Consider the following 25,619-nt stretch of genomic DNA (forward strand, 5'->3'; position numbering starts at 1 on the left):
AAGACATTTTTAGCTTAACCTCGGAGATTTTCTAGAAAAAGATCTTTGACTTTGAAAAATTATAAATTTGCTTGAAAAACACAGAATTTTTTTTTATATTAAATTTTCAAGCTGAAAAAATTTGAAACTCTGAAATGTTCATGTTTTTTCTAGAAAGAAATCTCAAAATTTCATTTTTTTTCTGGAAAATTTTTAACTTCTCAAACTTCACTTTTCAGACTCTGAAAATCTCCAAACGTTGATCATTTTTATGTTTGGAAACTCTTTAAAATTGCTTTTCTTTTTTCTAGAAATTTTCTTGATTTTTTTTTTTTTCTCTCAAATGTTCAACTTTTAAAACAAGAAGATTTTTACTCTTCCTTTCTTTGTCCATATGGGCGTCATAATTTGCTGTTGAACTTTCTGCAGCTGTCACATCATCAGCAGGAATATTTCTGAGCATCCAGACTGGACATGTAGTTTTGTATGATGTGTTTTTCTCCTTCATTCCTTCTCAAGGTTTTGCATAGAAACATAAACATGTTTAAAGCAGATATAAAAGCAGCAGCTGACTGTTTGCCTCCAGGCTCTTCACACTGATGCAACTTTTTCTTGAAAATTTCTGAGATTAAAATCAGATTTTTACATTTTCTTTTCCAACAAATTTTGAACTTTTGAAACTCAAACATTCCCTTGTTTTTTTCTAGAATTGTTTGATGTTTGTTTTTTTTTTCAGGAAATTTTTTTTGACCTTTTAATTTCAGAAAATTTCTAAAAGTTGAATATTTTGGACTTTTGACACTTGGAGTTTCCTTGTTTTCATTTTCAAAAAATTTCTCAAATTCATGTCAAAATTCCAGATTTGTTTTTTTTATAGCAAATTTTGGACTTTTGAAACTCAGAAAACTTCCTAATACTGAACATTTTCAACCACTGGAACTCAGAAATTTCCATATTTTATGTAGCACATTTCTGAGATTAATGTAAAAATTTCAGAGTCTAAAATGGCCATAATACATCGTCATTATTTGGTGTTTAATTTTCTGCAGCTGTCACATCATCAGCAGGAATGTTTCTGACTGGACATGTAGTTTTGTATGATGTGGTTTCCTTCACTCCTTCTCATGGATTTGTATAGAAACATACCTGGAAACATGTTTAAAACAGATATAAAAGCAGCAGCTGACTGTTTCCCTCCAGGCTCCTCACTGATACAATGAAATCACTTTATGTTGCACTTGTGTATTAAGCTGTGCAACAAAAGAGTTGCTTAATGCAGCATTTAACAGGCGGAATATCACGAACATTTCTTTACCAGTGAGTTAAAACATCATGTTTCATTGCTGTTGTTACTACGGAACGAGTGACTTAACATCACAGTGAGTTTGTATTTATTTCATCTGGGGGCGAAACAAAGGGTTACACCTCGGTGTCACGTGATGCAAAACATCTGAATGAATAAATGAAGACGCCTATTTATTGCATGCAACAGATTAGCCGCTGAAACAACAAAAAGCAACTGATGTTTTGGAAAAACCAAATCCTGATGCATTCACTTCCCCTGGGAAATTTAGGTTTCACTTAAAAGTCTACATCGAGATTAAATAACACTAAAATATTGCAGATTCATGATTAAACATTTTTTGTATATATATATTTTTAAATTCTCATTTATGTTTTTACATACACATGAACATGAATCCAACATTTAAGAAATTGATAAAATGAGGCATAAAATAATGTATTTCAGTAAGAAATACCCACATTTAGTGAGCAAATATCTGTTCATTTTATGAAAAATGAACAGTTTGTTCATGTCAGTGACATCACTTTTAATTCACATTCATGTTTTAAATAAAAATGTGAAACACAGAAGCCATATAGTTCAAGATCAGAAGATATTATCAGCATTAATTAAACTATTCAATTTGTGCCAATTCGCAAAATATAATCTCGAGACAATTTAGAAAATAATAAAAATAATTAATAAGTAATTCAATTAATAAACTTAGTGAATTATTCAAAGTAGTTCAAAAAGTTTCTATCCAAAAAGAAACTTGGAGAAAGGGAGGAACACCATGGAGTGAAGACGTGCTTCTCGAGGCTCCGCAAAAGCAGGGACAAAACATTTATTTTAAAGCACACCCCTACTTATAAATCAGCCTCGCATATGTATATAATGGTGCGCTTCTAATCCCTGGTTCATTTGACACCTTCTTTGGTCGATAAGGCGTTTGTTTTTAATAACTTTTTGTAACAGGCCGCGGTCGTCGTCTCGAACCTAGCCAGCGTGCACTAGCTACATAGCGCCCGACCCGGGCCCGAAACGGACTGGTTTGTCACTTTTGGGTTGATCCCTTGTCCCCTGCACGGTGGCACTAGGACTGATATTACTGCGGGCACGGGTGAGCATAAAAGAGTGGTTTCCGTCCTTGGATGGTCCATTGTGCTAAAGCTAATTATTGGTTGCGCTCGCTCGTGTCGCTGAACTGTGACGTCATCGTTTACGCCAACTTTCTTCGGCACTGTTTGGGACCATTTTCTGTTTTAAAGTACTGCGACTCTTGTAAAATGGACAAGAGGGAAACTAAGGGTCCTCGTCAGAGACGTACTGCCGCTGAGACGAGCTCCGGATCGGGCGCGCTCCGGATGGATGAGACGCCGCTGGGAAGCGTGGATCAGATACACCGCTCAGTGAGGCAACATTCACCAAAGCACTGCAAGGTCTGAAGCAAGACATTTGTGATACTTTTGACTCGAGGATCGACTCTCTTACTCTCACATTAAGGTCAGAAATTAAATCCGTGAAGGCTGAGCTTAATGCTAATATAAACTCCATCCAGTCTCTTGTTGAATCTCAGGGAGCCACAATCAAAGAGCTCGAGGTCTCTGCTACCTCTTGCAGTGATGATTTGTCCTCCCTGCAGTCCTCTGTATCTGTTTTAGCAGAGGAAGTTAAACAACTACAGGCTAAATGTGAGGATCTGGAGGGAAGGTCAAGGCGTAATAATATTCGTCTCATCGGGCTGGCTGAAGGACTGGAACTGCCCAACCCTAGAGAATTCATCTCACAGCTTCTGCGTGACCTTTTGGGATTGGAGGATGTGCCGCTTCTGGACCGGGCTCACAGATCTAGCAGGGAAAAACCTAAAGAAGGAGCTCCACCTCGACCAATTATCATCAGAGTGCATTATTTTCATGTGAAGGAACTGATTCTGCGGGGCAGGAGCTGCTGCACCTCTTCTCTATCAGGGCAGGAAAATTTTTATCTTTCCAGACTTTACGTCATCAGTGGCCAAAAAACGCTCACAATTTGGGAATGCCAAACGTCTCCTACACTCGTGCCCTGGCGTTAAGTTTGGTCTGTTCTACCCTGCTGAGTTAAGAATCACACTGCCAAATGGAGTTGTGCGCAAGTTTTCCGACCCCGAAGCTGCCACAGACTTTATTAAGAAACTGGGAGGTGGTGCTCCTTCTGACTAATAACTTTGACTTGGTTTGAGGCTGATGTTCGTTATTTCTGATTTATATTTGTGAAATGGTAACCTAACTGAAGGTTTTTTGTTTTTTTTTTGGGATTTCACAAAATGTAGGGGGTGCTTTTAGTACCAGATTTTGTTAAATATTTTTTTATTTTTTTTTTATTTTTTTACATATTTGATTCTAATCATTTACTTATCTTATTTATGATGTTTTATTTATTTTTGTTTAATTTTTAAAATTCATTTTATAAATATTACTATATTATTATATTATTTATATTTTATTAAATTATTATTATTATTATTTTTTTCTTTCAAATACCTTTTTAGTTTTTCTATCCTTACTACTGATTTATTTCCTATATATACTTTATTTGTTTAATTATATTTCTGTGTGTGTATGGGTATGTAGATGCATATCTATTTTTACACTTAATTAGATAATATAATTTGATCCACTTATTTTTGTTCCTGCTTTGCACTGGTGTGAGCTTGAGTTCTACTGGGTCCGTGGATGCTTGGAAAGAGGTATCTAGTAGTTAGCAAAAGGGGTATCTTGTTTCTTGTTTGGGAAGATGCTTCAGCAATCAGGGGTAAGTTCTAACGTTCTTGTTTTGTCGTACTGTTTTTCACATGTTATTTGGTCTTTAAGTGCTATCAATGGGTCATCCTTTACACAGATTGATGGATGTCACAATCTAATTGTGATAATTTACTAAAGGGTCAGGTTTTCAAGTTTTGTAGCTGGAATTGTAAGGGTTTAAATCAACCCATTAAAAGGAGTAAAGTGCTCCATCATTTACAGCATTTGGGTGCTCAAATTGTGTTTTTACAAGAAACCCACTTGAAAATTTCAGATCATTCTAGACTCCGGAAGGGCTGGGTTGGCCAAATTTATCATTCAACTTTTCAAGGTAAATCTCGAGGTGCTGCTATTTTAATTCACAAATCAGTACCATTTGTGTCTTCTAACATTATTACTGATCCTAATGGTAGATACATTATTGTTTGTGGGAGCATCTTTAATACAAAATTAGTTTTGGCTAATGTGTACGCACCGAATTGGGACGATTATAATTTTTTTAGTTCCTTTTTTACCAAAATTCCAGATTTATCTTCACATTTTCTTATCTTGGCTGGCGATTTGAACTGTTGGCTGGGCCCTTTGGATCGGTCATCAAATAATGTTAACAGACAATCACATTCTTCCAAAGTTGTTAATAATTTTCTTAAAGAATTTTCAGTTATTGATGCCTGGCGCTTTCTTAACCCTACTCGTAAAGAATATACATTTTTCTCCCCAGTTCACCATACATACACTCGTATTGATTACATTCTTTTGGACAGCCGACTGATACCGCATATCCGATCTTGTTCTCACAATGCCATTGTAATTTCAGATCATGCTCCTGTGACATTGGACCTGGTGATGGGAGGTGGCTCTCCTTCTGTTGTTCCTTGGCGCTTGAACACACGTCTGTTGTCTGATGATAAGTTTGTTGCCTTTGTTACTTCAAAAATAGACTTCTTCATTGCCACAAATGATACTCCAGGTACATCACCCTCTCTCTTGTGGGAGACTTTTAAGGCTTTTATACGAGGACAGATTATATCCTACAGTAGTTTTGAAACTAAACAGAGAAAGGCAAAGTTGTCAGAACTTACAACTCGAATTCTGCAGTTGGATGAACTATACGCAGCTTCCCCTTCACCCGAGGCATACAATGTTAGGTTGTCTTTACAAGCAGAGTTTGACCGATTGGCATCAGTACAAGTGGAGGAGATGCTTTTGAAGTCGCAGCATGCCCAATATGAATATGGTGACAAGGCCAGTAAACTACTTTCTCACCAACTTCGTAACGCGTCAGCAACACATTTTATCCCACAGATCCAAACTCACAATGGCATTTCTTCGGATCCACAAATAATTAATAACCAGTTCCAAGAATTTTATTCGTCATTATACGTGTCTGAATGTCCATTTGATATTTTGTCTCTGGACTCTTTCTGTGATAACCTTGTTTTTCCTGTACTAGACCGAACTTATAGTCTTAAAATGGAAGAGCCCTTGGCTGTAGAAGAAGTTCTACGTGCTCTTAATAATATGCAAAATTCAAAATGCCCAGGACAGGATGGATTTCCTGTCGAATTTTATAAAAAGTTCAGTCTTAAATTGGCTCCCCTCCTACTGAACATGTTTAGGCACTCATTTGAAACTGGAACTCTCCCAGCATCCTTGTTACAGGCTTCTATTTCTTTGATCCTGAAGAAGGATAAAGATCCTTTATCTTGTGGCTCCTATCGCCCAATTTCTCTTTTAAATGTAGACTATAAAATTCTCGCCAAACTTTTAGCCCTCCGTTTAGAAACTGTCTTGCCATCCTTGATCAGTCCTGACCAGACTGGATTTATTAAGGGGAGATATGCCTTCTCCAATGTTAGACGGTTATTTAATGTGCTCTATAACCCCACAGATTCTTGTGAAGCTGAATTTGTGATTAGTCTGGATGCGGAGAAGGCTTTTGACAGAGTGGAGTGGGGTTACCTTTTTTATGTACTTCAACGTTTTGGATTTGGTAATAAGTTTGTTTCATGGATAAAGCTCTTGTACACTTCCCCACTTGCCTCTGTCAAAACAAATTCCATTTACTCTAAATACTTTCCTCTTTTCAGAGGCACTAGACAGGGGTGCCCCATGTCCCCACTACTTTTTGCAATAGCTATAGAGCCATTGGCCATCTCACTTAGATCCAATACACATTTAAGTGGGGTCACAAGATCAGGCATTGAACAACGGCTTTCCTTGTACGCCCGACGTTCTCTATATTTCTAAACCAGCCTCTTCAGTCCCTATTGTACTTTCAACTCTTGATCAATTTAGCCGTCTCTGGCTATAAACTAAACCTTGGTAAAAGTGAAATTTTTCCAGTGAATTCGGTGGCTCAAAATATTCACTTGCTTCTCTCCCATTTAGGGTTGCCCTTGATGGTTTTACATATTTAGGGTTAAGGTCAAATGTAAATTTTGCGACCTTTTAAATTTAACTTTGAGCCGTTGGTGGACAAGGTCAAACAAGACCTAGATAGATGGTCTTTGCTTCATTTATCTGTTGCTGGGAGAATTAATACGATTAAAATGAACGTGCTTCCCAAGTTTTCTTTTCTCTTTCAGTGTGTCCCTGTTTTTATCCCCGTTTCTTTTTTTAGCAAACTGGACCAAATCATCACTGGATTTATTTGGGATCATAAACCCTCTAGAATTCGTAAATCATATCTTAGGAGACCAAAAAGTGTGGGTGGAATGGCATTACCGGACTTTATGTTTTATTATTGGGCATCCAATATTAGAATTCTTAATTATTGGTTAAAGGCAAATGATTTGGACAGTGCCCCGGCTTGGTTGGATTTGGAAACCTCATCCTGTATACGATCGTCTTTGTCTGCTTTAGTTTATGCTCCCAAATTGCTATCAGGAGCTGAAATTCCGAACAACAAAATGGTGAGGGTGACTCTGAAAATTTGGTTTCAGTTCCGCCGCTATTTTAAATTAAACTTTTTTTCTTTACAATCTCCTATCTTCAAGAACCCTTTATTCCGGCCCTCTATGATCGATAGTGCTTTCTCCGTTTGGTTCTCTCATGGTATCAAAAGCTTTGGTGACCTCTATGAGGAGGGCACATTCGTCTCCTTCGATCAGCTTTCTGCAAAATTCGACCTCCCAAAGAGCCACTTTTTTCGTTACCTACAGGTCCGAAGTTATGTTAAGGAAAAAACTTCTCTCTTTCCCTCTAAACCTCCTGTTAATGATTTGGATAATCTTTTGTCACCTCCCCCACCGAAAAAGGGTCCTATTTCATGTTTGTATGAGAGATTGTGCTGTTTTCGTGAGTCCCCAATTCTCTCAATCAAAGCGGCATGGGAAGAGGACTTGGGTTTTCTGTTTCCAGATGACTTGTGGGATAGAATTCTTTACCGTGTCCATGGTTCGTCACTGTGTGCCAGACATGGACTAATTCAGTGTAGGGTCCTGCATCGCACTCACTGGACTAAGGCCAGGCTTTCTAAAATATACCCAAACGTTAGTCCGGAGTGCGATCGTTGCCATCGAACACCTGCCTCACTGATCCATATGTTTTGGTCATGCCCATCACTAACGCAATATTGGACAAACATTTTTGCAGCCTTGTCTGAAGTAGCTCATATGTCCATCCAGCCTGATCCCCTAACTGCATTGTTTGGTGTACTTTCTGAGACGGTTTCTTTGTCAAGACTTGAGGCTGATCTGGTTTCATTTCTCACTTTGTTGGCAAGGCGTAGAATATTGCTGTGCTGGAAATCAGCTTCACCTCCCTCATTTGAAATCTGGATTAAAGATGCTTTACACTTTAGTAAACTTGATAAGATTAAATTTACCCTACGAGGTTCCACAACTAAATTTTTAAAGATTTGGCAGCCGTTTTTTGATTTTGTTCAGACATTGCCGTCCCGTATGGTGCCCAACTAAATTTTGCTTTTGCCTGACCTTTTTATTTACATTATCATATTATTTATCAAATTATTTATTTTGTCATTAATACCCATTGATGTACCTTTTTTTTTTTTTTTTTAATCCTTCCCTTTTATTTCTTCTTCTAACATATCTACTTTTTGTTTTTTGTTTTTTCTTGTTTTTTTTTTTCTTATTCCTCTGGATTTTATTTGGGAAGGCTTATCCATGTGTTCTGTACGACTTATGTTCGGTTCTGTTATAGAAAAAAGTCTACATATGTTGTTCATATATTTTTGCACATTTTGTATTTTGATGTTAAAACCTAATTAAAAAAAAAAAAAAAAAAAAAAAAAAAAAAAAAAAAAGACTGCAGCTACAGTGATTATGGTAAAATAAAGGTAGACTGAGCCTAAGCTTTAGACAGTTTGGGGCTGATGGCTGAAAAACAAACTGGTTTTGGAACGAATAAAGCTGCTTTAGATCATGAAAAAAAAAAAAAAAAAAAAAAAAAAAAAAAAGAAACTTTAGAGGAGATGAAGCGCTGTGCTGTTTAAGCTTTTGTAGTTTTTATTTTACTATTTACATGTATGTCTTAAAAATATATAGAGTGCACAAATATTTACTCAAGTAAAAGTAAAAAGTAGCCGTCCAAGTAATTACTCAAGTGAGAGTAAAAATATATTTGGTAAGAAGTCAAATACCGAGTAACTGATCAAATCATCAATCAATTAATATTTAAAAATTACATCAGATGCAGCAAAATATAAAGTTAAATGGAAATTTTAGTATTTTAAGGATGAAAAAGACAATAGGTAATATAAGTAACAAAAAATGAACATCAGGCAAAATATTTTTATTTATTTTAAAAAACTTATGAAACTTTAACAAAAACTCCAGATGTGTGTCAGCATCTGGTGAATTTTTGGTTGAAACATGTTTGTTTTTCATTCAGTGGGTAGAAAATCCAGATATTTCACTCAAGAAAGAATAGAAATGATAAAATTATTCAAGTAAAAGTAAAAAGTACAGAGAAGTAAAAATACTCCTAAAAGTAATTTGTTTTTTCGAAAAGGTTACTCAATTAGTTGAGTAAATGTAACAAGTTACTACCCAACTCTGCATTTAGCATATCTGGCATATCTAGCACAGATATGCTACGTTTATGACTTTAAGAAAGTGTCAAATCACCATTCTGATGAATAATTGATAAAATAATCAATAATGAAAATATTTTTTCATTCATAAATAAATGTAGAATTAACCACTCAGCTTTTATTTAGGCAATGTCCTCATTTTAAGAAACTCTTTCATTTTCACAGACACCTGAACGCGTCATTGTGGTAGACGTGAACTATCCTCACAGGTGGGCGGGGCTTATCCCGACAGGTGTAGCAGCAGCTCCAACCCGCGCAGGTAGCGGTGAGCCTCTGCGTGACGAGCGGACAGGTTTTTGTTAGACAAATACGCACCGTGTTCCTTTCTGCTATTTGTTTGCGCATAAACAGTTTATTCCGCTCCTGCAGCAATTTGCATTCACCTGTAATGAAGTCAGCGCGGCTCCAAAGGAACGACATTCCCCTCCACTCGTGGACAAATGTGGATTTTTAGACTTAAAAACCCCAAAGTGGAGCTGAGGAAGAGGGAGAACGTCCTGGGCACGTTATGAAAGCGTAACATGATAATTTAAACAGCCAACAAAGAAAATTAAAAGTTACAGTTCGGGGTAGAGATGGAGTCGATGGCTGGACTTCTGCTTCTTCTTGTCGGTGAGTTTTCTTTGGAAATCTGATTGAACCAGTTCTGAACTATGTAGTCCTGTATTCTTTTAAGGTTCAGACTTGATAGGATTTAAATTTAATCTGTTTTTAGTGCAAAAACTCAGCAGAAACAACTTTTGATATGATAAAAAAGACTCAGGCTGCAGTCTTTTCAGGAGAAAACAGCGCTGTGGGTGTTAACATTGCCCCACTCGCTGCGTGGCGTATAAAACTGCTAAGATAAGAACTCATTTTCATTTAACTTTGCTTTTAATTTTGGTTTCAGCGCATTTTATTCAGATTAAGTTAAGTCTAAATGCTGTTAATGAAGTTTGAAAAATTTATTCTAAATGAATTTTAGTGTTAAACTTTACATGTTTTCTTTTAATTAACGTTTTTAATTGCGGTTTGAATGTATTTTATAAGGCTGATGGTGAGGTTTGAAATCTTCATTTTAAGGAATTTTAAGGTTAAATGTTTTCAGTTACTTTGTTTTAGAATAGCATCTATTTTTGGTAAAACTCTCAGCCTGTTTGACAACTATTACAGCTCGTAAAATGCTGCTGCTGCTGAAAGGCTTTCTGTTCCTGTTTGGGAGGTTTGTTTGTTTCCTCCTATCTTATTATTTAAGTCTGTCTTGCATCTGACGTCTACCTGCTAACTTTTTATGATGGAAGAGAAAGAAAATATTGGAAAAAAAGCTTTATGCTTGCATTATCTGAGACAGTTCCCTGCGTGTTTTCAGCTCTTATTATAGTTATTATGTTAATCTTCAACCCTTTCCAGGTGGTGACGTTAGTTGTGAGTTGTTCTTGTTCAGGAAATTCTGCATATTCTTTATTTTTGTGGTGAGAACGTAAGAAATCCCGCATTTGTTCAGGTGTGGCTGCACAGAGATCATAATTACCTCTGGGTGCAAAATCACCTTGGAGATATTTTAGAGCGAAGTTTGGATTTGCTCTTTTTCATTCTCTCCAGTTCTCTTAAAAAAATGTTTATTTTACTATAATATGCACATATATCTTCTACATTATAAATAGTCAAGAGTATTTCTGAATTTTAAGAAAATGTTGGTATTTTCTAATTGGGATTTGCATGGGGTTTTTTTTATCCTAATTTGAAAATAATAATAAATAAAACAGGAATTTAGCTTAAAACCTTAAACAATAAGTTTTTAAACTGTGAAGTAGACCTCAAATAATTATATTTTTAATGCAAAATACATAAAAAATAATGCAAGTGTTTCAGAATAACTGTAATTTTACTGCACCATTTCAGAGCAACTATCTCAATACACTTAAAAAATAAATCAAATTAATTTAGAGCCGATCTAAATCAGTCCAGACTGTCCAGTTCAACCCAAATGATAAAATATGACCTTTTCATTCAAAGAATTATTTAATGTGAATGTCTGTTGCATTAAGTTATTCTCTTCTACTGAGCAAGCATGTGGTGAAAGGGGAGAGAAACAACTAACATTAAACAGGTAGAAACCTTCAGGAGCAGCTGGGCTAAATATGAGCAGCCATGTTTTTTAGCTGGTTGAGAGTTCAGAGGGCAGCAAAAACAAAATCGTAGATAAATGGAGCTCCACCTTAAAAAATATGTTAATTTTTTTAAGGTGGAGACTGTTGGAGAAACATTTTTTAAAAGTTTTTTTGTCTTCTCAACGCTCGCTGCTGAAATGTCCTAATGTTGCACCGAGTGGGTGGCGTCGAAGAATGCAAACGTCCTCTTGCTGACATGAAGTAAAATCAACAGGGAGGATAAAATGTGTTTGTCAGTGTTGAGATGTAGCAGCTGATTGTGTGCAGGTTGGTGGGATTTTTCTGCAGACCTGCATAAAAATCTGCAGAAAAGTACCAGGTATAAATGAAATAATCTGTCAGCGGAGCCAGTATTTTCTCACCAATATTAAGGAGTTATTGACGTAAAACAAGCTGGGTTGTGTTTTCATTTGTATTCTCATGCTTCCAATGGAGATCTTTAGTAGGACGTTTTGACTTCTGTTTGATGGTGACTGAGCCGTGGTGCTTCAAAATCCCACGGATCAGCCCTTAAATTTTTCACCATCTCTGGAGGATCTGAAATATCTGAGACGTTTATGTTGAATTTGAAAGGCTGAGACTCTGAGCTGTTTTCCTAAAACAGACTTTAAAACGCAGAATTTCCTCTTAAGGTAACGATCACTGAATGTTTTGTTGAGAAATCAACCCTTGTTGGCAGGATGATGGATTTTGCCTTAGACTTCACATTGATGCTGAAAGAATCAATACTCTACATTTTGTTGAACTTGGTCGTTCCTGATTTGTCACTCCCACTGCATTCCTACGGCATTTTTGACTTCAACTTAAAGGTGACTGTTAAGGAAATATGACTATTTTTGAGTGCTTAATATAGTTAATCTCATGCCATGTGCATTCAAGTAGATAGAACATTCTTATTTGGACAAATGCTAGACAGATGTAACCCAGCCAGGAGACAGGAGATAAATATTCTCTTGGAGGAGTTTAACCAAAACACTAATCTCTTGAAAAGTTTTATATCAGGTAGGCCATAAATCATATCCTCCCTGGCTCAGAGGTCGAAGGTCGGGGGTTTCTCAGAGAGGAGAGCTGCATCTGGAGTTGATCACAGCCTGGAATTTTAGGAACTTCAGATTTTTTAATACATTCTTAAATATTAATAGCGTGTGTTCGATTAAAGTATATTACCCAAGTTAGAAGTATTAATCTAGTAGATGATGAATGTATTTGAAAATGTATTATCAGTGACAATTTCAGAATCAAAGGAAAATTGTTTGAATTAGAAAAGGAATTCTACCTCATTTTGTTCTGTGACAAGACAAAGATTTAAGTTTTTGGAGATGCTGAAAACAGAAAAGCAGAAAACTAAGTTTGATGAAAATAACTTATAATTTTAACAAGTAGTAAACGACTTTTGATTTCTGCCGTAAACTTAGGGGAAGGTCTAAGTTTTTCCAAGGTAGCTTTTGGTTGGTCAAAACAGGGGTACGCCCTATTCGCATATATTAACAAAAAGAAACGCCTTCACTAGAAAAGTGAATGCTCAATAATAAGAATTCAGATAGCTGCTCTATTCTGCTTTTCCTGCCAGCTCTCTCCAAACGCGTCTTTGTCCTTTCTGTCTTTGTTCTTTTTCTTTGAATTCTCTGACTCAGGTAAAGAATGTATATCTCTGTAACTCTGCAGTTTCCTTGTTAATTCATACGGTGTTTTCCTATTGGATTAAACTCTGTAACACTGTGATGTCAGCACGCCTCGCTGTTTCCTTCCAGCCGTGAAGCCATCCGCTCAGGGACCCGGGAAGGAAGAGAGAGAGAGAGCCAAACTTTTCAATATTAAGCTAACTCAAAATATCTCTTTCTTAATATAACCTATTAAGCTTCATTGAACAGGTCAGAATAGGTTTATGTGCTGCCCAAAACATGTTCACTACACTTTACACAAATCCATTCTTGGATAATGAGAATGTTTACATTCATACGTGATAATGTCTGCAACCAGATGCACAAAGATACAACCGTACATCTTTGAAAAGCAAAAGTGGAGCCTCCTACTCAACCAATAAAAATGCAGCTAGTGGTTTCTGGATGGTTAGCAAATAACAAACTTGTCTTTTCCAGCATCCGTTGTACAGCACATGCAGCAGTAAAACCAGCTGACAACAAGTGCTGGAGCTCTTCTGAGTGTCTAGGAATCGGCGTAGTGCCCATAGGATGTGATTTAACAATCTGGAGGTTTTTGAAACGGCTGATTTTCCAGGCACCCAAAAACATCTGGATGTTTTTTTTTTCAAGCCCTTGGGATGTTTTTGGAAGCAGCAAAAACCCAAATGGAAGTACAAAAAGACAAAACTCACTTCCAAGAAGCTTTTCAACGAGAAATACGTCTTGCTTTCACATCAGTAATTTCTGAATATTGATAAAAAAGTATCAGGTATAAATTAAATAATCTGTCAGCGGAACCAGTATTTTCTCACCAACATGAAGGAGTTATTGATGTAAAACAAGCTTCAATAGTCTTGCTAAAAAGTTACTAGTAAGTCAATTTTGTTTTATTGAAAGATATTTGCACTAGAAACTAGGTAGAAATCATTGAATGAATGTACTTAAATTAAAATTTCCTCAATATTTTTGTGCAAAAATAACTTCCTGCTATAAAAACTGAATTTATATGAAGGTGTTGATACATTTTTCATCAGATAAAATGTTAAATTCAGTAAATAGAATTACATTTATTTTTTATAAGAACTTTTTTTTTTGAATGGCTTAAACGTGTTATCATCATAACCCCAAAGCTTCTTTAGTTTTCCGGTTTTGATGAAAATGACTAAAGAAAACACACTCAGCTGCTTTGTGAGAAGATATTTCAAGACAAAAACAAAAAGGGATTTAGTTATATTGTCCACTTACTTTAATGCGCAGCTGTTAATAAAACACAGTTTTCTGTTAGGATCAGTTTAAAACCCTCTCCAGTGCAGCAAACCGTGAGTTAAGTTTCACCTGCAGCTTGAAGCTGCCTCAACTCCGGCGCCTGCATGTAAAGTCTTGGACGTCCACATAATTCAGACGTGGGACCATGCAAGTTGTCTGAAGGAGCGACACAACAGAATGCGGCTCGGGCGCATTCCTTCTTCTGAACATGAATCAGAGGTCATTGTGCAACCGGCATCTTCCTGTTTTCATGACTAATTCTGCTGCTGCTCGTCTCTTTTTGTTTCCCTCCTCTGTGTGGTTTAAAGTCACTGACAGAGACGAGGGCTGAGAGTATCGCTCCATTTAGAAGAAAAAATACTGTTATCAGGCTCTTGGTTTCAACAGGTGTGATAATCTCAGGTGTGATGGAGTTACTGTCACTCTGAGGGAACTGGGAAAGCTTGAAGGGCAGCTTTGTGAAGTCGTGTTTGTCTAGAGTGTGTGAACAGTGGTTAACTCTTTCTCTCTGTTTGCTGTTTATCTTTTTTACCTCATCTTTGGCTTCCTGTAAAACCTCGTTTAATCTGACTCTGTCCATCCAAGGTCTCTCTCTCGCTCTCCTGCACTGCAAAAACACAAAATCTAACCAAGTAATGTAGTGTAGTTCAGAGGTGGGCAGAGCACCCAAAAACTGTACTCAAGTAAGAGCAGCACTACTTTAACGTAAATTTACTCAAGTAAAAGTAAAAAGTAGCAGTCCAAGAAATTACTCAAGTAAGAGTTGAAAAGTATTTGGTAAAAAGTTTACTCAAGTAATGAGTAACTGATAAATTATCAGTCAATTAATATTTAGAAATTACATAATCAGATTATACGAAATATAAAGTTAATAGTACATTTTTGTATTTTAAGGATATAATTCATATAAATAACAAAAAAATAACAAAATCAGGCAAAAGAACATTTTTCAAATCAGTTTCTTCCAATAAAAAAATTACAAAACTTTAACAAAAACTGCAGGTGTGTGTCTGTTTCTGATGGATTTTTGGTTAAAACATGTTTGTTTTTCATTCAGTGGGTATAAAATCCAGAAATTTACTCAAGTAAGAGAAGAAATACTTCATAATAAATTGACTCAAGTAAAAGTAGAAGTACAATGTAGCAACTTTTACTCCTAAAAGTAATTTCTTTAAAAAAGTTACTCATGTAAATGTAACTAGTTACAACTCAACTCTGGTCTAGTTTCTAGTGAAAATATGTTGGTACACGTAAAATAATACAAAAACTAACTTATAAGTAAGTTTTCAGAAAGATAGAGGAGCTTGTTTAACGTCATTAGTTTCTTAATATTGATGAAAATGTAGTTTAACTTCACTGACAGATTATTTCACTTATAACTTGACATTTATCTCATATTATTAGTGAAATAATTTGCTAATATAACTAGAACTTTTTCATCAATGTGAAGGAATTACTGACGTAAAAAAAGCTGTCATATCTTGCTGAAAACTTACTTATAAGTTAGTTTTTGTCTTATTTTGAGTGTACCAACATATTTGCACTAGAAACTTTAAATATTTTGTGTTTTTGCAGTGTAGATTGACGTTTCCGCTCGCTGTGGGACAGCCGGGCGGTTGCGTCCTTGCAGGATCCGTGGGATTTTGTGCCCAATATTGGCAGCTTTGTAATCATTTATCGGGTTTGTGAATCAGTAACCAGAGAAGAAATAAACGTGTTCATCCCAGAAATCAAAGTTCATTTGTTTGTTGTTTCCGTTCTGAGTTTTTGATTCACCGCTCTCACGGTGAAATGCAGCCTTTAACTGATAAACGCCACTAATGAGCTCAGTGCCGAGTTTCCGACAGTTTTAAAAAACTAGGAAGAAGAAATAAAGTTACAACTTGCCTGAAAATGTCACCAGAGCTTCCAATTTGGGTTGAAATAGTAAAAATATGAAAATCAAGTTAAATGATTGTTTAAAACTTTGTGTTTTAGGTGTTGGGTTCAATATTTGATCTGTTTGTGCAGCTTTACTGGAAATGCAGAGTTAAAAAAGGAATTGAGATAAATCAATTTGAGTATGTGACAAACTGAATTATCAAGCGCTCATTTAAAGAATGCTGTTACTACATTTTCGCCAATGAAATGTTTATTTTCTTATTTAGAAATAAGAATTGTTTGTTTGTCAATGTACTTCAAATATTGCATGATATTATAATAATAAAAACTTGAAGTGCAAAATGTGCCAAGTTTTCTTCTGATTAATTATCAGAATAATCAACTAAAGTAATAATGTTGCAGCCTGGTTTCCAACATGTCACAATAAAACTTTTCTGACAAATAAGAGCAGAAATGTTATTTAAAAGGAGTAAAACTGCACAAATACCAGCAAGGATGTAAAGATTATTTACTTTTTTGGGATCAGTGGTTGTTGTTGGGTATTAACAGCTGCTGGAAGGGGAAGGATCTCTGTTAATGCTCCGCTGTCCAGTTCAGCAGCAGTTCAGTCTTAAAGCCAGAGGAGACCATGTTTGGACATCAGGAAAGGTCTTCCAACTTTTCATTTAATTATAAACACTTAATTAAGCCACTTATGAGTCTCAGAAATTATTGAGAAAAACATTAATGGGTACAAAACATCCTGAGGCTGTGTGCCAAGATCGTTTAGATCCTGAGAATCGACTTCACTTCCTGTTTGACAGATTTGCAGGCGGTTTAAATGCGAAGCAATCCATCTGATGAAGACTGGTCCAAAGATTAATGTGTCATAAATGGGGAAAATTGTGTAACATATGATTGAAAGGTTCATAAATTATACTGAACAAAATGACCAAAAAAAGCCAAACACCGCAATATAAAAATATTTTTTTACATCGTTGCTGTAACAAGCACTGCAGAGATAAAACTGCCGCAGTCACTTATGAGTGAGGAAATCAGGATTAGTACTAAATCTTCTTCAGTATTTGCTTTGAAGCAGGAAAACCTTAATTTGTCTTAAAATAAAAGGCTTGACTCCATTTGAAGAGCCGTGCTTCAGTCTCAGTGCACGTGCAGACCTTCCCTTCCTTTCTTCTAGGAGCCTGCGTGTTTCCTCCATAAGGTCAAAGTCAAGCAGGTTGGGCGAACCTTCAGCCGTAGCCTTTGGGAGTGTTTGTCTGTAAACAAATCTATTGAGGCTGTGCATCACTTCCTGTGTAAAGCACTGAAGGAGAAAGTGACTCTCAACAGATCAGATTTTCTTTCTTTTATAGTCGACGTTGCATTTTTTTGATTTGCATTGATATAAAGTGAAACACTCACTGAGTGATGAATTATTTTTGATGTTATGCAGTTCATTGATCATTCCTTATTTCTATTTGTGCAGAAGTTTTGGGAAATGCCTGTAAAGCGTTTACAAATTCCACTTTTATTTTGCAGAAAGAGGCATTGGATTTGTAAGCAGAAAATGCTGCACAGATCCAACAAGTTCATCGTTCTTCAATTTAAATTTAATGAAATTTCATGACTTGTAGGACTATTATGTTCTGAAAGTTATATTTAAAATACAAAACATCATTTTATCAGTTTGCAAAAAAGATTTATTAAGTGAGATAGCATTTATAATCGGATATATTTTTTAAAAAACAAAAATTAGAAGTAAACAAATTTGACATTTAATTTCAGGTTAAGGAACAATATGTATAATATTGAAATATAATATTCTATCAATGTATAATGATTCATTAGAGTGCTGCATTATTACAAAGATAATATATATGTTTTCTTACTATTATCTTTATGCATACACATTGCCTGTTTTTGTTTAAAGCTTTATCTTTTTATTTTTGGTTAGTTGTTTTGGTATTGTGAAATAATTCAAAGAATTGCAATTTTTTTTCTTTCATGTCGTCATGTGACCTCTTCATTTTAACCTGTAAATGAGGAGATATTACTCAAAAAACATTAAATTTCCATCGTTCTGCAACTGCAGCTCCCTTTGCCTTTAAAATAAGTGAAATTTTCTGAATGTTGCTACATCTGGTTTTATCGTTCGGTTTGTCTAGATGTCCAAGTTCAAGCATTCCTTCTATCAACACGTAACGCCTTTATCTCTGATTGATGACCTTTTTCTGTTTTCTCCTGAGCAGTATGCGTTCAAGGGGCCTTCGTGGAGCCTCCGCAGCCCAACACCGACCTCATGGGGTTCACTGACGCCCAGACCAGACTCCCCTGCTGGTACCAGCTGGAGGAGGACCAGAAGATGGTGCAGGTCTCCTGGGAAAAGGTGTTCCCAAATGGGACCAGCAAGCAAATCATCACGGCCCACTTCACTGAAGGGACTAAAGGTACATCACCATTACTAGCATCCCTAATGTTTCCAAAGACTTAAATGTAGCAGAAGCATTTCTGCAGAGATTCAGGAGTAGCACTCCTGAAAATATGCCGTTCATTTAATACATCTATCCATTTTGAACCTTCTTGCTGCCAGGCAACAGTGCTACCAACTGTGCCACTGTGCAGCCCCTCATTTAATGCATATGTGTCCATTTTTTTAAATTAAAAATGTAAAAAAATTATTGCAATATTTCTTTTTTTTACCTGCCCAACAATAAACTTTAAGTACAATATTTATATGAAACGAAGTCTAATTTCTGTAGAAGAGAAATCTGTAAATTATTGCAAATCTGAAACATAAAAATGGACAAAAAAAACTCCAGGATTTTGTTCTTTAACGGCTCTCATTGTTGTGTAAAAAGGAATTTTTGATATAAGGTGAAGAGTTAACTTAATCTTTGTGCATGTTCATTAATTAAACTTAGACAACTCAAAATAAACTCTTTGCTTTTTTAAGAGTAAAACTCTTTCACTAACGGTGTAAAATAAGATTTGCTCTGTCCTGTAAAGGCTGAAGTTACTCACTTTGACCTGTTTTTATTATTTTTTTCCTCCAGTGCTTGAGAACCCTGACCGGGTGAGGTTTGAGACCTACAACCCGATTTCTGAGAGCTCAGCTCTGCTCATCCAAATCACAAAGGTGTCAGACGCCGGCGTCTACCGGTGCCACATCGCCACCCACCCTCAGGGAAGCTTCGACAGGACCATCAAGCTCACTGTGTGGAGTAAGTTTCACACCCTGCATTTTTCTGATCCATCTTGCAGATCATGTTTGGATTGTTTGATAAAACCATGAAGAGAAAAGGCGCCAGCAAGGGCGGTTTGATAATTTCACAATCAGGGCCATAAATTACTAGAAGCATTTATTCTATTTTGGTTTAATTCATTGCTCCAGTGTGTGAAAAAGTCTGAAATGATTCCAAAATGTTGTCTGAGAAAAGACCAGCTGTGAAAAATATCTACGATCTCATCTAATTTCCAAGGAAGATGCGTTGGATGGTTTATGATAACAGGCATCTTTGATTCGTGAATTTATTTATTGGTGAACTCCTGAATTTATCCTAAAAAAAAAAAAATAATCTGAAATGTGTGGTATGCATTTGGATGGGGTTGGGAGGTGCTGGTGCCTCTCCAGCTAATGTTCTGGGTGAGAGGCGGGTCGCTCTGGACAGGTCTATCGCAGGGAATCACAGAGACAGTCAGGACACACAACCAGACACACACACTCACACACACACACTCACACCTAGGGAGAGTTTAGAGAAACCAGTTAAACTCACAGTCATGTTTTTGGACTGTGGGAGGAAGCCGGAGAACCTGGGGAGAACCTCTGCACCCTTTACTGAAATATTATTGCTACTGAAGCAATTTGAAAAAATACAAACATTTAAGGAAAAAAAAATCCTGTCAAGCAAACTGGTTTTCTTTGGCAAGGCTTTGCCATCGTGCACCAGTGTCTTCTTTAGATAAACTCATTTATGAAGGTGTTTTTATTGGGTTTTTTCACCTGTTGTCACCATTTTTGTGGCTTGTTTCCACTTCCTGAGCAGATCACATGAGGTAACATTTGAATCACCACAGCAGCTGTGGGAACGCGATGCTATCGCCTCTGCTGCCAGTCATCGTCGGCAGCGATGCTCCGAGCTTAAGGGCTTGTTTTGGCACGTCTCGGATCACAAATCCACACAGATGAGTAACTGACAACCTGAACGTCACTGAAATGACGTTTGATAATTTGCATGTAAAACGTCCGACGAAGACGTTCTCACAACCTGGAACTGAACCAACCTGCTCAAGCAGAACGTAGAATTTAAACACCATCCATGTTGAGCGCTTTAATTTATGCTAATATATGAATTTAAATGCTTTTTTCCTGCAACCTTAAAATATTAATAAATAGCTTTCTCTCCTGGATTTTGTGATTGTTTATTTTCTGTAATCAAAGTCACATATTTTGTGGTGCTAATTTATAATTGTTTGTAAGGAATTTTTACAATATTTGTGCTAATGCAGTGGTTCCCAAAGATTTTCTTCTGGGCCCCCTGTGGATTACAATAAAATCCCCCCCCCAAAAAGAAAAAAGAATCAACTGGACACACATCGTTCAACCAGAAACAAACCTAAACACATATATTGTTTTCAAACTCCACTGAAGTTTATTTCACACTTCAGGTTGCAACAAAACAAACTACAAACCATCTTTACAGTGAAACACTTTTGTGTTTTTTTGGGGTTTTTTTTCCATTCATCCATTCTCACCCCCCCTCCTGCAATAGCACTTTGGGAACCACTGTGCTAATGTATGTTGTTAAATGTGACTTATTACTTACCGGCTGAGGCAGCAGTCAATTAAACTAAATATTTTTGACCAATTTTGAGAAACAGATTGCAGTAAAATCAGAAAAGGTGTGTGGATCTGTTGATTTTGTGTGAATTTTGAGGATTTGGGACGTATTGATGTAATTTGGAGTCTTGATGGCCACATAAAAAGCTACGGCGGACCAGATTTGGCCCCCGGGCCTTGAGTTTGACACATGTGATCTGTCTGCTGGCTGCAGGTTCATTTTGCAGATGTGATGTCATTTATTTTGGGCTTTAAGAGATTAAACCATAACAGCTTTGTTGCTATTGCTTTTTTAAAACAAATAATCCAAAGGCATGTGCAGGATTGATCAAATATTGGAGGACCTTCCTGTGAGTCACAGCTAGTTGGATACAAAATAAAAACAAAAGTGTTTACGTGTAAATACATCTGGTTATGCTGCAAAGAATTTAATGTTTTAGTGATTAAAATATTAAATCCATTTTTTGCAGAATCTGTCTAGCAGACAACTGAAGGTCTTGTATCAAAACTGGCTGATATGTGGTGTTATTTTATTCACTTTAAGTAAAATTTACAGTGAATAAAATCACGAGGGGTGACCCCACAGCATTATGCTGCCTCCACCATGCCTCACTCAATAATCTGGGTTCTTTTGGTGATGTGACGTGTTGGGTTTTTATTTTGTATAGGTGAATAATAATAATAATGAATAATAGTAAAAATAATGAAAGAAAAATATCATAATGACAAAAAAATAATGACGATAAAATGAATGTAATAATAAAGAAAATTAAAATAACAATAAAAACTACTTAAAATAATAACAAAAATAATGAAAATAACTTAAAACAAAAAAAAATAAAATAATAATTACAATAATTCTGAAAACAAATAATAAAAATAGTAAGGAAAATAAAGAAATTGTAATAAAAAGAAAATAAAGAGATATATAAAGTAGTTAAAACTCCAATAAAAAACTCTATTAATATAATGTTTCTGTTTCCACTGCAGATATTTGACTTTGATAAAATAGGCCAGGTGTGTTAATACAAACTGGGTATTGTTTTCTAAAGCTGAACTTCCTTTAGGTGGACAGCAGCCATTGTGTCTGCGCTGAAAACGATGTATGAGGCTAAAATGTGAACAGTAACCTCCTTATGTTAGTTGAAAAGCCAGGAATACCATTTGTATGCATCATCTGTGGACGATCCCTAAAATAAAACAAAAAGTATTTCTGGTCAGTGTCACTTAAAGCTTAGAAAACAAACATGAGCTTAAAAATACTAACCAACAAATGTCTCCCTGCTCTCCTTAGTGCTTCCCATCTCCTCCGTGGAACCGGAGAACCTGGTGGAAGGCCAGGCGTTCGGCCTTGTCGCCACCTGTCGGGCCGTGGGCTACCCCAGACCCGGGCTGTCCTGGGACACGGAGCTGCCCGGCCACTCCGAGAACCACACCGGGGAAGACGGGAAAGCGTTCATCCAATACTCGCTCCACCCGCTGCGCAGCATGAACGGCAAGAAGCTGGACTGCTTGGTGTGGCATCCCAGCTTGAAGGAACCCCGCAGGATCGCTAACCGCCTGGTGGTCCAGTGTGAGTACAGAACAGATGAACCACTTTGGACCAGTTAGGATTTCCATGCTGCTGTTGTTCAGTGTTATGAGTTTGTTGTTGGGGAGAACTGGCTACAAAGTCAGATCAGTGGAATGACATGAATCACTTAAAGGGCGTCTATCATGAAAAATTCACATTTTGTATGTTTTTATGGTTCCGTTTTCTAAAATGCTTAAAAAAACAACAAGATGTTCTTTGGCAATAATTTATTTTGGTGTCTGGAAAATTAGATATTTTAAAATCCTCCCAATTGTTAAGTCAATCAGTGGGCATTGATTGTGACTTAACAATCTTATGCAATATTATAAATACATTCAAAAAATGCAAATAAACAATCATATTTCTAGAATACAATAAACGTTTTATTCCCTAAAATGCAATAGCAGCATTCTTTTAGTGAATACTTGATTGTTTGTACCAAATGATGCATCTGCAGTGAAAAAATACTTTCAGTATTGTGAAAATCTCAACTCTTTCTGCTTGACTTATCAATACAGTGCAGAGCTGATCAGTTGATTTTTTTTAAATTAATCGATTAATAATTGGATAAAAATAATCCAATTATCCATTTAGATTAACTAGAGTTCACAGCCGGATTCCCAGGAGGAATTTTTTTATTCCTATTATCAGATATGCCCAAACTTTTTCTGTGTCACAGCAAAGTGAGACGAAACGGGAAGATTCGTTCCACTACATTTTTACACGTTCAGTTATGCAAAGCTGGAATATCATTTACAGCTCTGGAAAAAATTAATAGGGCACCTTGTCTGATTTTACTTTTTATAGATATATGTTTGAGTAAAATGAACATGTCTGAAATTTCAAGCAAAAAAATTTTGTATTTATTTGCAAAAAATGAGAAATTGAAAAGATGCAGAGCTTTCAGAGCTCAAATAATGCAAAGAAAACAAGTTTATATTCATTTAGAAACATCAACGCTAATGTTTTAACTCAGGAAGAGTTCAGAAATTAATATTTGGTGGAATAACAATGAGGGTTTCAATGTGGTTCAGTGCAGTGGGTTTTTTCCAGAGCTGTAGTTGAACCTTCAGTGATGATCAAGTCTTGAGCATCAACAGCTTACAGAAGCTTCAGCCTTCACACTGACTGTTTAATGAACTAATCTGGCTGCAGCCGGCATCAACTTGGGTGTTTTCTTCCTTTAGCGAAACCATTGCAACCTAAGGGTGGAAAATCAGTCTGAAATAACTCAGCGCCTGTTCAAACGTTTCTCTGGGCTCTGAGCCAGCTTTGTTGAGCTCTTCCTGTTCTGAAAAAAGATCACCCTCTGTCCTCGAATCGTATTTATTCAGCCTCGGTTGTCTTTCTGTGGAAGTGAGGACTAAACGTTAGTCGATAATGACAGGTCAGATTTTGACCACGGAAAATGTGGACATACTCCGACCTCTACTCTTTTTTTGTGTAGCCAGGCTAATTTTTTACCGTCTTTGTGTCATAGTTGCTCTTTGGTTTTTGGATTTGATGTGATTGACAACTTTTGACTTGACTCATGAACTCGATGTCTTTGGAGTTTCCCACTCTGGTTCACCAAAAATTAGCTTGAACTGGTAAAATATATAATAAAAAACATCCAGTTTTCCTGGATTTCTATCCGAACAAAGATTTTCCAGACTGGCAAACAGCATCGCAGATTAGATGAAAGATCCTTAGATGTTTGCAATCTAAGCAAAATTTGAGTAATCTTATTGTGATTTTCCTCCCCCATGCCTAAGATTTGATCTTCACTTGGGATTTAACAGCAAGATTCTGTTCATAAACTACACAATATTGTAACTTTGCATGACTGAATGTTTAAAAATGTTGCAGAACAGATCTTCCTGTTTTCTCACTTTGTTGCAGTAGCAGGAAAAGTTTGGTCATAACAGGTAGTCGTCATAAAAACTTCCTTCAAGGGATCTATTTTAAGAGTTAGCTGCAGGTAAAGCTGCAATGGTGGCTTGAGAAAGAAGGATGAGATCAAGTTCTCCAGTCTAATCGGAATCAGTAAATAGAAGGAAATTCAAATGAAGAAATGAAAATGAAATATTTGACTATGAAAAGTAAAAACTGGTTGCAAATGCTAATTTTTCTTATTTAAACTGTTCTCTGAAATGAAGTAGAAATTAAATGTATACCAGAAAGACACACAGACAACAAGGATATCTTAGCGCTGTCAAACACTCCTAAGTGTGGCGCTGCTCTCTCTCAGCCCTTTACTCTCTGGTTCACTGCAGCTAGCACAGCATGTTGTGAATGCTAAGCTAGTCGATAAACGGTTTTTCTGTAACAATAAGTTGTTTCTCTGTGATTAACACATTTAGCAGTGAGTACATGAGATTGATTGACGACACTAAGACCCGCCTCCTGGCTCTGATTGGTTGTATTTTTGTGCATTTCTTAAAACTTGTCCCCTCCTAAAGGTTCACAAAATGTTGCTTTTTTTCCCCCCTATAATTTCTTACTTTTGTTTTCTTTTAATTGGTTTTACTTCAACTACTGTCTCAGTTTCATTCCACTTACTTGCTGAAACTTCTTTCTCTCACAGAAAGAAGTTGTAGTTAAATTTTTTAAAACTGCAATGCTTGCTTCTTTGTTTCAGACCCCCCAGATCCCATCATCTCCAGTTCTCCCAGTGTCTGGCAGGTTGGTTTGCAGAAAGCCGAGCTGGTGTGTGAAGGCAGGGGAAACCCAACACCCCAGAACGTCATCTGGACTCGGTACCATCATCATATCACACAAACCTACATTTTACCTCTGCCAATTACATGTTAATTTAGCACACAGCAGTGCTAAATTGCTCTTTACGTGCTGCTGGAATGTGACTGAAAACAATTATATGTTACACACTGGTACAAAACAAAGCGGTTGCACTCGAGTTCAAAGTGGGATGACTATTTCTGCTCGATTCGCTGCGGAAATCAAAAGCCGTGGTGTCGAGTTGCGAAACGTGAAGTGAGACTTTCTGGAGCAGGAGACGTTTTCACACGAGGGATGGAACCAGCGACATGTGGAAGAGCAGGAGACGCAAACTAAGCACTTAATCACAGAGCGATGCTTTAAATATCACTCTAATGCCTGGTAAAAACACAGGGTCTGTGCTTTAATTAGAGACACCGTACCAGCCATTACATCTCTGCATCTGCACATAGTAGTCGAATGCAGG

General features: G+C 36.5%; 1 protein-coding gene across 1 annotated transcript; it reads left to right on the forward strand.

Moving 5' to 3' along the window:
* Window positions 1–9,046: 9,046 nt before the first annotated feature.
* On the forward strand, window positions 9,047–23,272 carry LOC122840929 (nectin-4-like). The gene is made up of 4 exons (XM_044133727.1): window positions 9,047–9,715; window positions 18,272–18,469; window positions 19,076–19,243; window positions 22,157–23,272. The coding sequence occupies exons 1-4, from the start codon at window positions 9,679–9,681 to the stop codon at window positions 22,471–22,473; spliced, it is 720 nt and encodes a 239-aa protein (XP_043989662.1). The 5' UTR covers window positions 9,047–9,678; the 3' UTR covers window positions 22,474–23,272.
* Window positions 23,273–25,619: the final 2,347 nt, after the last annotated feature.

Source organism: Gambusia affinis, linkage group LG12, assembly GCF_019740435.1.
Source record: "Gambusia affinis linkage group LG12, SWU_Gaff_1.0, whole genome shotgun sequence".
In the NCBI taxonomy this organism is placed as follows: Eukaryota; Metazoa; Chordata; class Actinopteri; order Cyprinodontiformes; family Poeciliidae; genus Gambusia; species Gambusia affinis.